This window comes from Pongo abelii, chromosome 23 (assembly GCF_028885655.2).
Source record: "Pongo abelii isolate AG06213 chromosome 23, NHGRI_mPonAbe1-v2.0_pri, whole genome shotgun sequence".
NCBI classification, from domain to species: domain Eukaryota; kingdom Metazoa; phylum Chordata; class Mammalia; order Primates; family Hominidae; genus Pongo; species Pongo abelii.
Window position 1 is genome coordinate 41841641 of NC_085929.1, and position 14524 is coordinate 41856164.

General features: G+C 51.3%; 1 protein-coding gene across 1 annotated transcript in view; it reads left to right on the top strand.

The window, feature by feature from the left end:
- TOM1 (target of myb1 membrane trafficking protein) overlaps positions 1–14524 on the top strand; it is a gene marked incomplete at its 5' end in the record, with an annotated part of 48377 nt that overhangs the window by 4298 nt on the left and 29555 nt on the right. The window contains 1 exon segment of the mRNA NM_001135445.1: positions 13989–14073. Within this exon segment, the coding sequence (NP_001128917.1) occupies positions 13989–14073 (85 nt within the window).

Below are 14524 nucleotides of genomic sequence, written 5' to 3' on the forward strand. Positions count from 1 at the left end.
TGCTTCTTTTGAATTGATGTCTGTCCCACCATCCAAGAGCCACAACTCTTGTTCTACCCCCAGATAAGGACATGTACATGGGTCTCACACTTGCAGGCCCCTCTCCCTCATCGATGAGTAGGGGAGCTTCCCAAGGGCAGCACCCGTAGCTGAGAGGATTCCAGATCCTTTGTACCAGGTGGTGTTGTCACAGCCCTCTTCTTTCAAGGATTTCAAACCCTTTCCAGGTATTCTCTGCAGACAAATCTTACTGGCTCTGTTTTTTTTTTTTTTTTTTTTGAGACAGAGTCTTGCTCTGTCGCCCAGGCTGGAGTGCAGTGGCGCGATCTCGGCTCACTGCAAGCTCCGCCTCCTGGGTTCACGCCATTCTCCTGCCTCAGCCTCCCGAGTAGCTGGGACTACAGGCGCCCACCACCACACCTGGCTAATTTTTTTGTATTTTTAGTAGAGACGGGGTTTCACCATATTAGCCAGGATGGTCTCGATCTCCTGACCTCATGAACCACCCGCCTCGGCCTCCCAAAGTGCTGGGATTACAGGTGTGAGCCACCGCGCCCAGGCTACTGGCTCTGTTTTATAGACAGATACCAAGAATCCCATTTTCCATTTCTGGCTGTCAGCTTACCCCTAAGCACTTGGAGTCCAAATCCTAGCTGATTGCCGAGAGCAAGTTGCAAACAACAGAGATGGTAAATATGGGCAGTCCCTGGGGATGAGCCTCAGTGGTTGGGGTGGTGGGAGCTGGGTGTGAGGGGAGAAGAGCCCAGAGCCTGAAGACTGAGCCCTGGATGGGAAAAGTGAAAAAGTCAGAGAGAACTGTCTTTGAATCCACAAAAGCCAAGCCGGGGGAGCCAGAGGAAGGAATCACAGAAGTGAAAGACCACTTCAGGACCTTGGGGGCCAGTTGGGGAATGATGGGCTGGAAAGTGGACAACTTAAGCGATGTTGAGGAGACACGAGGCTGGGAGGCGGGACACCTGGTTCCAGCTCTGGTTCTGCTTCTAACTGTGTCACGGTCCCTCTCCATTGCCCATCTCCCCTATTGGCAACACAGAGGTGCTGTCATTCTCCCTCTGCTTCCCAGAGGATTGGTAAGGAAGGACAGAGGGCATATATAGGGACAGGGAAGGGTTGATGCCAGAGGGAAGAAAGAAACTGATGGCGGGCCAGGCACGGTGGCTCACACCTGTAATCCCAGCACTTTGGGAGGCCGAGGCGGGTGGATCACAAGGTCAAGAAATCGAGACCATCCTGGCCAACGTGGTGAAACCCTGTCTCTACTAAAAATACAAAAATTAGCTGGACGTGGTGGCACACACCTGTAGTCCCAGCAACTTGGGAGGCTGAGGCAGGAAAATTACTTGAACCCGGGAGGCGAAGGTTGCAGTGAGCCAAGATCACGCAGCTGCACTCTAGCCTGGTGACAGAGTGAGACTCAATCTCAAAAGAAAAAAAACAACTGATGGCTGCTGGGGAGGACTGATAGAACTGAATGTACAAGGCTCCAAGGGCAGAGTGTGTGGTTACAGGAATAAGCAGTTCGGTTTCCGTGTAAATAGCTATCCCTAGAGCCTTGCAAAGATGGAACTGGCTGCCTTGTTCGGTAGTAAGCTCCCCACCACTGGAGCTGTGAAGGCAGACGCCGGCGTGGGGAGGGCGACTATAAAGAGGATTCCTGCGTCGGTTAGCAGAGTGGACTAGAGCAGAGTCAGTGAGCTTTTTCTATAGAGGGCCAGATAGTAAATACTTGTGGCTTCGTGAACCAGATGCTCTCTGCTGCAACTACCCAGTTCTGCCATTATAGCACAAAAGCAGCGACATAGGCCACAAATGAATGAGAATGACTGTGCTCCAATAAAACTATTTATGGGCAATGAAATTTGAATTTCACGTAATTTTCACATACCGTGAAATCTTCTTCTTCTTCAGCTTTTTTTTTCCAACTATTTAAAAATATAAAGACCATCTGTAGCTCGAGGACCATACAAAACAGACTGAATTTGGCATGTGGGTTCATAGTTTGTTGACTTCTGAATCGGAGGCAGCTGGCCAGAGGCAAAATGATGGAGCACACTGTTCCTCAAAGTGGGGTACCAGAACACCCACGCTGGGGATGCTTGAGGGTGCTTATCCCCACAGTGTGCCTGCGGGAGCCCTAATATCTTGAAGCTTCTGTTTCCTGATCCGTAAGTATAGGACCCACATTAGAGCCCCAAGTTTCTGTCTTGAGGATGACAGAGCTTTGTCTAGAAAGGGCTTTGTATCAGCTGTACACATATTAGTAGAACCCAAGGTGAGCTTGAGTCAGACTGAATGGTCGGAGTCCTGGTTCAGTCCTCACCAGCTTTGTTACCAGGAGCAAGTTACTTAACCTCTCTGTTCTTCAATTTCCTCATCTACACAATGAGGATAATAATAGCACCTATCAGATAGGGCTGTTGTGTTGTTGTGCTATAAAGCACTTCCTGCCAGACAGGAAGTGTCTGTAATTATTAGCTGTTGTGATTTTTCACTGGTGTTATCATTCCTGGGACCCAGTCTAAATAAGTTAGTAGCCAAGCTAAGTGCCAGCCCAAGATTCTGACTCCAGTGCAGCCTTTGTGATGGTCTTTGTGTCCCTGGCAAATGAGCAGTCACTGGCGGGGTGGCCGCCACATTCACAGACAGGTCAGGTTTCAGGCTGTGGGGAGGAGCAGATTCTTACTTGGAAATTAAGGCCTTTGCCTGCCTCTATGGATAGAACTGGTGAATAGGTTTTATTCCCTTAGTGAGCTCAAAGAAATAAGAGTATGGTCCCAGACTTCCACTCTTCTGGTTTTAGGAAAAAAAAAAAACCCAAACCCTCCATGTCTCCTAATTAGCTTGACGCCATCACCCCATGAGAAGCAGGGGGATTCAGGACAATTTAATTCTTTACTGCCTTACTGAGGAGATCTTGATCTAGGCCAGTGCCCTCCAAACTTCTGTCTTTCATGTAGCTCCTTTGTGATTTGTGTCTACCCCCATGCCACCTTCATTATTATTTTCGTAGGGTTTTCTTTTCATTAGCTTATCTGTTAAAATTTGACCTCATCCTATGTAATTATATCCATGAAATCATGGCTTTGATGTTCGTGTTTTTTTCCTGTCCTGCGTTAAAGTAAATAATACAGGAGAGGAAAAATGTAATGTCCCTCTAAAAATGTCTTTAAGTTTGCCCATGAGCCCACCTGGCGTGATCCCAGGTAGTTCATTTTGATCACTGGGACATAAGCAGCCTGAAATGGGGTCACAGCTTAGTCTCCGCATCAGAAGAGCCGGGTTCAGGTACCAGCTCCGCCCCTTCCCGGCTGTGTCCCCCAGGTCTCCACCTCAAGGGACACGGGAAACTTAGAAGTTGATAGAGCACTGCAATAGTGCGGTGGAGAACCACTGTGCAAGCCCTAAGGAGGGGAACTGGGCCTCGCTCCTGCTGGGGAAGGTAGAGAAGGGAAGGACGGAGCCAGGAGCCTTCCCAGAAGGGAAGGACGGGGCCAGGGGAGAAGGGAGGGGGAGAGAAACCAGCCAGACTGCAGGGGCTGAGACAGACAGAGAATTTAGGGACAGACAGAGGGGTCTACTGTTTGAACTTGTTTGTGTTGGTGCAGTATAAACCCTGTAGTGGTTGACTTTATGTGTCAACTTGGCTAGGCCAGGGGAGACAGATATTTGGTCAAACATTATTTTAGATGTTTCTGTGAACGTATGTCTTAGATGAGATTAACATTTAAATGACCAGACCCACGTAAAGCATATTGCCCTCAATAACGTGGGTGGGCCTCGTCTAATCAGTTGAAGGCCTGAATAGAAAAAGACTGACCTCCCTAGAACAAGAGGGAACTTGACCAGCAGGCTCCACTTGCCCTTGCACTCGGACAGCGTCTGTTCCCTGGATCTCCAGCCTGCCAGCTCACCCTACAGATTTTCAACTTGCTAAGCCTTCACACCTGCGTAAGCCAATTCCTTAAGCACTCGCTCTCTCTTTCTCATTTGTGTGTGTGTGTCTGTCTGTCTGTCTCTCTCTTTTTCTTTCTGTTAGTTCCTTTTCTCTTTTTTAATTTTTATTTTTTTTGAGATGGAGTCTCACTCTGTTTCTTAGGCTGGAGTGCAATGGGGCAGTCTTGGCTGACTGCAACCTCCACCTCCCAGGTTCAAGCAATTCTCCTGCCTCAGCCTCCTGAGTAGCTGGGACTACAGGCGCATGCCACCACACCTGGCTAATTTTTATATTTTTTGTAGAGGCAGGGTTTCACCATGTTGGCCAGGCTGGTCTTGAACTCCTGACCTCGTGATCCGCCCACCTTGGCCTCCCAAAGTGCTGCGATTACAGGCGTGAGCCACCACGCCCAGCCTAGTTCCTTTTCTCTAGAGATCCCTGACTAATACAAACCCCACTCCACCCCTGACCATCCAGATTGTCAGCAACACCTTTTACACTCCCAAGTGGGGAGTGAAAACAAATGCCATCTGTACCTCAGCCAGCCACTTCAAGCCTCTGCCTTCACAGCCTCACTTCTTACCTGGGGAGTTTTAGAAAACCTTTCTTTATCTCTGACATTTCCTTTTGTTAGGTACTATAGTTAGTTACATCGACTTTAAAATTGTGGGTTGCGGAAGCAATACCCTCTGTAAGGTATTTTAGGGTTTCTCTTGTGGTTTATGGTTAAAAAAATAACGGGAGAGGCAGCCAGGGTTTTGAGGAAGGGTGGCTCAGCAAATTAGGAGATGGATGGAACTTTCCACGCTGGGTCTGGAAAGAGTTATTCCTTTGGAAAATAGTTTTCAAGACAAGTTTCTGGCTGAAAAAAAAAATGGCTTCTGCATATTTGTGATTTAAAAATCTCTTATGGGGGTGCTTGAAATTCTCAGTCATGTTGTGGTTGATATGTTTGTAGAGGATAGCATTTATTTTGGTGCTTGAAATGTATACTCTCCTCCTCACACATCCCTGGAAGGTGAGTGCTTTGGTCATCTTTATTCTGTAGAGGAGGAACTGAGGCACAGAGAGGCCGAGGAGTTACCCAGGCTCTCACAACTGGTAGGTGCTGGAGTCTGGGCAGGATTTGTCTGTGCCTGCATCCCATCCTCCCAACTTTTCCATCTCACTGATTCCCCCTTAGAACTGAAAGAGGCCGGGCGCAGTGGCTCACACCTGTAATCCCAGCACTTTGGGAAGCCAAGACAGGCAGATCGCCTGAGGTCAGGAGTTCAAGACCAGCCTAGCCAACATGGTAAAACCCCATCTTTACTAAAAATACAAACATTAGCTGGACGTGGTGGTGGGCGCCTGTAATCCCAGCTACCCTGGAGGCTGAGGCAGGAGAATCGCTTGAACCCGTGAGGTGGAAGTTGCAGTGAGCCAAGATTGTGCCACAGCACTCCAGCCTGGGCAACAGAGTGAGACTCCATCTCAAAAAAAAAAAAAAAAAAAAAGAGAGAGAACTAAGAGACCTGCTGGATTTCCCTTTGAGTGAAAACATCTGTGTCCATCTAGAATAAATTCGTTCAGTAGTGGCTCCTTCTGTATTTCTGCCTAACCTTCTTGCCCACATTGGTTTCATCCTCGTGCTTGCATTCTCACGGTAGGAAGCACAGGTGAAAGTACCAACTGTCTGTGTCTCTGTTACCAAGAAAGCAAAACCTTCCCCAGGAGCCGCCCAAGAGACACCCACTTCCATCTCAGTGGCCAGAAGTCCCAGCGCTACTTCTGGCTGCAAGGGGGTCTAGAAAAGCTAAATGCTGTGAGCCCAGGGGGAGCGTCTTTCACAACTATTGGAGTCAGCTCCATATGGTGGGGTTAATAAAAATTTCACATAGTCACTGAGTACAGTAATAGAAATGCAGTATCTAGCAAGGACAGGTAAGTGTGGCGTGTGGGTTCCCACACTGCATTTCCGGATGGACAGCACGCCTAGCCTGTATCCAGAGGGGTCGCTCAGAATAGTGAAGGCTCTGGAGATCATTACCAGAGTGGAGTGGTCACAGGTCCTGAGGATGTTGGAGGACAGATTAAGGAGGGACGCGGTACTTTTTAAAAGTATTCAAAGGGGCACGGTGGCTCACGCCTGTAATCCCAGCACTTTGGGAGGCCAAGGCAGGTGGATCACGAGGTCAAGAGATCGAGACCATCCTGGCCAATGTGGTGAAACCCTGTCTCTACTAAAAATACAAAAATTAGCTGGACATGGTGGCGCACGCCTGTAGTCCCAGCTACTCGGGAGGCCAAGCGAGGCAGGTGAACTTGAACCTGTTGCAGGTTGCAGTGAGCCGAGATTGTGCCACTGCACTTCAGCCTGGGCAACAGAGTGAGACTCTGTCTCAAAAAAAAAAAAGTATTCAGAGGACTGCAAGTTGGAAGAAAGATTAGGATTTCCACACAATAGCTAGTAAGGGATCAATGAGTGCCAAAGTGTGGAGGTGTTTCATTTACACCGTTATAAAGGTTAATTGTGCTGGTGAATACGGCCTCATCTTTCATTCAGTCATTTAGCAAACAGGTACAGCCAGTTTATCATGGGCCAGGTCCCAGCTGGGGTAGACAATTGGACCATTGGTGAGCTATAACCGCCACCCTTAAAGAGCTCACAGACTCCTGGGAGAGAGAGATGTAGAAACAAAGAAATCGCCCAACAGAGTTATTTTAATCACTCCACTAAGCAGTGCTTAGAGTTGTGGTCTGTGGAAAATGCTATTGGCCGCTAGCTGGAAGGAATAGGCCCTGGCGGGGTGGGGGGTGTCAGGGCGGACTCCACCAGGAGACCTGACCTTTGATCTGGGCTTAGGAGCACGAGTTGAGGTGGGGAGGAGCACATTTCTTCTTGGAAGAAGGGCAGCATGTTCAGAAGCACAGAAGCCTGAGGAGGGTGATGGGGTGGGTGATGGGGTGGGTGCAGGCAGTCAGCTGAGCTGGTGACGAGAGGGAGTGGGAGGAAGGACTGGGCCAGGTCTCAGTGCCGGCTCCCGAGGGCTTCAGTGGAGCCTGGTGCCTTCAGGTCCGTGCCGTAGTTGTCCACCGCGGAGCAGTCCCGTGGGAAGGCCAGGGCAGCTGGACCTCACTCCTTAAAGCAGAGTATTAATCACGAATACTTTGAGCTGCAGGTAACAGGAAACCCAACCAGCAGAGTCTGAAACCAACACAACAACGCACTTTGTTTACCTAGCAAGAAGCCTGAAGGTTGGCAGTTTCAGGGTGGGTTTGACAGCTCCACGATGTCTCAAAACAGCCAGACTCTTTCTTGTTCTGTCCTTAGCCTGGTGGGTTGTCAGTGAAATACAGTGAATATTGTTCTGGGAAGGCGGTGTAGGCAGGGGCAGTCAGCATTTAACTGAGCACCTAGGCAGTGCGGAGCCTCAGTCCGTCATTCCAAAAGTATGTAATGCCACCCTCTGCTCTGTTGCACCAGAAGGTGGGCCCCAGAAGTATCTGCCCCAGGCAGGCAGAGGCAGTCTTCACGGGGACAGAGCAGAGTGGAGAGCACACGAGTTTGGAGCACGCAGGCCTGGCTTTGCATCTAGCAAGTCACAAACCTCCGCACATTGGCTGCCCCCACCACAGTCGGGGATGTGGGGAGGTGACACAAAAGGAGGTCCCCCGAGCATCCTGCACAGGCTGACACTTCTTCACTGAATGATGGCTGTTTGTCATTGTTCTCCATGATGTTGTTATTGTCATGGTGCAGGATGAGGAGTGACACGGTCTACCCAAAAGGAGGCACCACTGAGGACCCTGGGTGGGGCTTAGAAGATGAGGGGAGTTTGGCTGGGCACGGTGGCTCATGCCTGTAATCCCAGCACTTTGGGAGGCCGAGGCAGGTGGACCACGAGGTCAGGAGTTCCAGACCAGCCTGGCCAATATGGTGAAACCCCATCTCTACTAAAAATACAAAATTAGCCGGGCATGGTGGCACACACCTGTAATCCCAGCTACTCGGGAGGCCGAGGCAGGAGAATCGCTTGAACCTGGGGGGTGGAGGTTGCAGTGACCAGAGATTGTGCCACTGCACTCCAGCCTGGGCAGTAGAGTGAGACTCAGTCTCAAAAAAAAAAAAAAAAAGAAGATGAGGAGAGTTCGGCTGGGCGCAGTGGCTCGTGCCTGTAATCCCAGCACTTTGGGAGACCGAGGCGGTTGGATCACGAGGTCAGGAGTTCAAAACCAGCCTGGCCAAGGTGGTGAAACCTCATCTCTACTAAAAATACAAAAAAAAAAAATTAGGCGGGCGCCTGTAATCCCAGCCACTTGGGGGACTGAGGCAGAGAATTGCTTGAACCCAGGAGACAGAAGCTGCAGTGAGCCGAGATCGCACCACTGCCCTCCAGCCTGGGCGACAGAACAAGACTCAGTCTCAAAAAAAATAAATAAATAAAAAAGACGAGGGGAGTTCAGGAGTTCAGCTGACTCACCTCTTCATCAGCACGCCTGGCACTGTCTCAGCACCTGGTCTTTCCTGCCATGGAAACTTGACCTTTTGGAATTGTCAGTTGTGGCCTCCCACTGAACTGTAAACCACTGCTGGGGCAGGACCTTGCTGGATTTGCTCACTGACGTCTCCCCGTTGCCTGGATAAGTGTTGAGAATGTTTGAGAAGCAGGTAGCGTAGTGGTTATGAATATGGACTTGAGAACCAGACTTCTCTGGCTTTGAATCTGCTCTGCATCTCACAGACTGTGTGACTGCAGGCAAATTGCTAACTTCGCCATGCCCCTGAGTTTGTTCATCCTCTGTCTTAAAGGTTGTGGTGACCAGTGACTGAGGGTATGACGCACTTATTAGTCCCATGCCTGGTGCATGCTGAGTGCCAGATGAGCATGTGAACTGGATGAGCCTGACTGAATGAGGAATGGCGTTGCAGACAGGAGCTCAGAGGCGTAAGAGGACAAGCCACATAGAGGGAGGGGGTACAGCTGACTGTGGCTGACGCCAGCCCCTGGAGAGTTCAGGCTTTTGATCCTCAGGCAGTGAGGGTGATGGACAATGTTTAAACAGAGGAAGTTGTGCTTGGAGTTATGTTTGAGTAGAGTGTGAAGGTGACAGTGCAGGCCTGGGGAGGTGGCAGCTTGAGCCAGAGCTGTCTCAGTGATCATGAGACTGTTGGAATGTGCAGGATGGGAGCAACAGGGCTCCAGGCTGCTTCCCAGAAGGCTGGTGTGGAAAGGGGTGATACTGGCCGGACACAGTGGGCGGTGGCTCACACCTGTAATCCCAGCACTTTGGGAGGCCAAGGCGGGTGGATCACTTGAGGTCAGGAGTTCAAAACCAGCCTGACCAACATGGTGAAGCCCCATCTCTACTAAAAATACAAAACGTAGCCAGGTGTGTTGGCAGGTACCTGTAATCCCAGCTACTCGGGAGGCTGAGGCAGGAGAATCACTTAAACCCAGGAGGCAGAGGTTGCAGTGAGCCAAGATCGTGCCACTGTACTCCAACCTGGGTGACAGAACGAGACTGTCTAAAAAAAAAAAAAAAGAAAGAAAGAAGGGGGTGATACCATACCATGGCCCCCATCTCTGATCCTGCCCGTGGTGTGGCGTGTCTTTGGTGACTACTCATTCTTTCTCTTGGCCCAAGTCATAGTCATTATAGCTCGGTTACTCATTGCTAGCCTTTCCTGATGTCATACTGACATTGTCTGGCGGCAAGGTCACAACATCCTGTGAGGCAGGCAGTCTTATCCTGATTTTACGGGTGCAAAAACAGAGACTCAGAGGGGCTGGATCTTTGCCCACGCTCTCTGAGTTAGGTCAGGCCAGACTCATCCCACTCCATCCTCATCTCCATGAGGGGCAGGCGGGTCTTGCCATCGTGCCAGGTAGATTATCTGGAGCCCTCCAGGGAGGTGGTATCTGCACCTGGCCCGACAGGGAGAGGACAGACCACTGTAAGGACACACAGGTGCCCAGTGATCCGAAGCCACAGGCTTGCCAGCCATAAACAACCGCAAAGACGCCTGATGACAGGTGGAGGATTGCAGGGCCCGGCTCTGTCAGGAGCTGAAGACAAGAGCACAGCTGCTACCCGGAGGCCCTTGAAGGTTACAGCTCCGAGGTCAGGGAATCAATTGTCATTCTCTTGGTAACTGGTAACCACTGTCCGTGTTTTTATTCCCCCTTCTTAAAATAGCAAGCTGAATTACTTCTGTGGTTAAGAACAAAAACAAAGCAAATACTGCCAGGTTCCTGTGGGTTTAAAATTCTGCCCTGATGGAATATGCCTACCCTGTGAGCATCTGAAGGAAATCCACGTGATTCTCCCCAATCCTATAGTCCACACCTGGACCTGGAGGAACCTAGAAGGGGTTGGCAAGTGATGGCCTAGGCAGATGTGTCCCACAGCCTCCCAACAGCTGTCTTGTACTGGAATTGCTCAGATCGGCCTTGTCCCGATTTTGTCTCCTCCTCCTCTTCCTCTCCCCTTTCTCGTTTAGGCCGCATGTCCCCTCCCACCCTGCAGAAAACCTCCATCTTCTGATTGGCTCTGCTCACTGCTGCCTGCTGCCACTCAGGGCTCAGGAGCTTGCCCGCACTGCTTGGGTCACATCAGACTCATGCACAGGGTGGGGGCGGGGGGGTCCTTCTGCACCCATCTGATTCCCAGGTATGGGATTTCTCTTATTTATCAATGTCCCTGCTTCCCTTTAAAAGCCACTTGCTTGCCTTTCCAAAACAACCACAGCCTCTCCTGAAACACTGATGTTCCCTCCTCCAGGAGATGAGAGGTGCCCATCGTTTTCAGGGGGTACTGGGGACAGAAGAGGATCTGATGGGGGGGGGTCTGCCGGTGGAGCTCAGGGAGGAGAGGGCCGACTGCCTGCGTGGTCAGGAGGGACACTTCTGGGAAAGCAGAGTTCCCCGCCCCCGCTGAGAGATGCGGATGGCACAGAAGCCTCAGGCACCTGTGCCACAGCGTCAGCGGCTGCCCCGCCCTTACCTCTGTGTGCCCTTTGCAAGTTGGTGATCTCTCTGTGCTTCAGTTTCCTCATGAGATGAGGGCAATAATACACACCTTACAGTGTGTGAAAATTAAGTCTCATTCTTCATGTGAACAGCTAATGCTGCTTGATATTCTATGGCATATAACTTGGGAAGTGAAAATATTATTAATGTGGAAGGGCATGCGGGCCAGGTGGAAGACTAGGGAGACACGGAAGGATTTGGGCAGGAAGGACACTCTCATTTTCAGGTTTCAGAAAGTTCCTTCTGGGCAGCGTGGACAACGGGTGGGAGGAGGGAGGCCAGAGGGAAGCAGCTGAGGCAGTGGTCTAGCGGGAGGATGGTGGCCGGGCTGGGGCAAGCGCAGTGGCAGAGGGGATGGTGAGAAGGGGATGGTGTGATGAACAGAGATTTGGGAGCTGACTTGGCAGGACTTCGTGGCCTTTAGGTGTGGGTGGGGAGGGAGATGACACTAATCCTCTGGCCTGTGTGACTGGGACTTGCTGAGATGTGGCCTGTGGCAGAGGAGCAGGTTCTGTAGGTTAACACTGACTGACATGACTAACCCCCGCCCCAAAACCCTCCAAAGCAGGGCATGGCCCTCTGCTCAGAGGGACACTTGTTCAGCCCACTCTGTTCTTCCCAGCTGGCTCTGTAAGTGTGGAACCCCAAAGGGCAGGGGTGTGGTACCAAGAAGCCACACTTAGTAAACCTTCACAGGATGGACGACTCTGTCTTTCAGCCCTGGCAGAGGAGCCTTCCTCATCCCCTCCTTCAGGCCTGATCTGGGGGTAAAGCAACTGCCCTCTGCCTCAGCCGCCTGGCATGTGTCCTCGGCCACCCTGGCATCCAGCTGGCTCAGGACCTGAGGGTAGCACTGAAGTTAGGCCAACTGCAAAACCAAGGTCTCAGAGCCACAGTTTTAGAGCTGGTTGAGCCAGCTTGGCTAGAAGAGGGCCCTGTCCAGTCCCACAGAAACTGCCCTCCTCTGTCCTCCAGCAGACTGGGTTTAGCATGCACTGTGGCTTCTTTTGGGCACCTTAAGGCAGGGACCATGCCCACCGAGTCCACCATGGTATCCCAGTGCCTGGAACTGGCCTGGCTTACAAATAGCTGTGTAGCAAGCGAGGAGTCACCCACCCTCCCCGAGCCGGGGCACAGCCGTGAGGAGAAGGCCACCCTTGCTGGACAGCATGACATCACGTGGAATAACAAGTTCTACATGCCTACTCTGGCACACACTCCTGACAGATAATAGCCGGCAGCACTGTGCTCAAGTGCCAGGCCCGTCAGCTAGCAGGTGTGCCAAGGCCGGCAGGATGGCTGCAGCAGGCGGATGAGTACTCTGCATGTGACACTTGCAGGGGAGGGAGCCTTGGGTAGTGCCCTGCGTCAGAACAGGGTCTCACCCTTAAAATGCTGAGCAAGGCCTGTCTTATCACACAGTCCTCCATGTAGTCCCAATACATACCAGCCAGAGTGATGTGCGTAATAGAACGTTACCTGCAAGAAACAGGGCACAAAATTTCCTGTGTGCACGTGGTTGACGCGTGAAGATAGCATCTGGGAAGGCGCAGAGAACAAAAAACAGGCCATGTGGCACCTCCCTTTCCTAAAGACCGTTTACAAGGGTGCTGGCATTGCGAGTTCCCGTGTTCATCATTCATGTAATACCAATTAGTGCCTCCCACGCTACAGTTCACAAAAGGCTGCCAAGCCTGGTACTTGCTGCCATGCAGACCTGCAGCCAGTGGTCCCGGCCATGGCCCTGACAGGCTTCCAGAACCCTGCAGCTGACTCCCAGCCTGGAAATCTTACCCTAGGAACTGCCACAAAGTGAAAATTTCGTGGAACTGAATAGAGGTGGTGGTGGCTGTATTTAGTATTACAAATGTACCAAATGCCACTGAATTATACACGGTAAAATGGTTAGTTTTATTTTATGTGACTTTCGTCTCAACTTCTTTTAAAAAGAACCACCACCACTTGCTGAGTGTTTATTTTGGGCCCGTACCGTGCTGATACCTTACCGTGCTGATACCTTGCCGTGCTGATACCTTGCATGAATCATCACCTCTCTTTGGGGCAATTCTGCCGGGTGGCTTGGCATTGGTCCCTTCTGTGGGTGCCTCAGAAGGGTACAGGAGGGCGAGGTGACCTTTTAGTAATGGAGCCTTTGCTTCCTAGGTAAAGGTCTCTGTGAGATTCTAGAGGAACCTGGTTACAGGGGATGCCTCTAGGAAGAGGGGGCTGGGGCAGGGGACAGAGATAGATTTACCTAGCTCCATTGTATACCACTTGAGAACTTTTAGATTTTGTATCCTGTGAATGGTTACCAGCTCAAAAGATAATTCTTTTTTGTTTGTTTGTTTGTTTTGGAGATGGAGTTTCGCTCTCGTTGTCCAGGCTGGAGTGTGATGGCTCAATCTCATTGCAACCTCCGCCTCCTGGGTTCAAACGATTCTCCTGCCTCAGCCTCCCAAGTAGCTAGGATTACAGGCATGTGCCACCATGCCCAGCTACTTTTTTGTAGTTAGTAAAGGCGGGGCTTCACCATGTTAGTCAGGCTGGTCTCAACTCCTGACCTCAGGTGATCCACCCACCTCAGCCTCCCAAAGTGCTGGGATTACAGGCGTGAGCCACAGCGCCCAGCTCAAAAGATAATTCTAAAGTCAAGGGAGAACATCTTATCTACAGAAATGAAGCAAAGCACTGTCTCCATATTGTCATGTCAGGAATAAGCACACGGAGGCCCACCTACATTCCCCTCTGGCGCATCCCTTTGGTGCACTCAGAGCCATGGTTTCCTCATCCATTGAAGGGCAGAGGTACTCCCAGCCTCAGTGGGTACAAGAATCTAGTGATGATGGGACGATGTGTGTAGAGCAGTCTCACACAGGGCCAGGCCCTGTGCCCAGGAAGCATCTGTCATCTTCCTCCTCCCCATCTCATCCGGCCCTGCACCCCCCTCCCCTCCCACGCACGGTTTGAGTTTACCCATTCAGGACCCCCTCATGACTTTATGACTCATGGTTTCTTCTCAGAGAAAGCCACAGATGGCTCCCTGCAGAGCGAAGACTGGGCCCTCAACATGGAGATCTGTGACATCATCAACGAGACGGAGGAAGGGTAAGGGCCCCCCAAGGAGAGGTTGTAGGGCACAGGCAGAGATGGCCTTCCACCACGCAGCACACACCTGCACCCTTCCAGGGAGCCCCTGCCCCAGCCCCATTGCTGCCATAGCCACAAAGTCTGACCCAACCCACTTGGCTGCAGAGGCCATCTGAGCCCCTAGTACCTGAGCCCCATCCAAGGTAGGAATTCACAGCAGGAGTACCGCTGGCCCCTGGGGGCTGCCACCCCACCCCGCCTCTCTTAGTGGCAGCCCAGATTCCACACAGATCTGGAAGCCCAGCCTTGTGTGCAGCATCTCCCTAGGATGAGGCAAGCTGGAGACTCTTAATCAGAAGTTGACCCCAAGCGCCATCTGCATTCTGCAGGCAGGAGTGTGTGCTAGAGAGACTCCAGCTTTTCTGTGAGCAAAAACAGACTTCCATTTCCTTAAGACTTGAAACCAGCC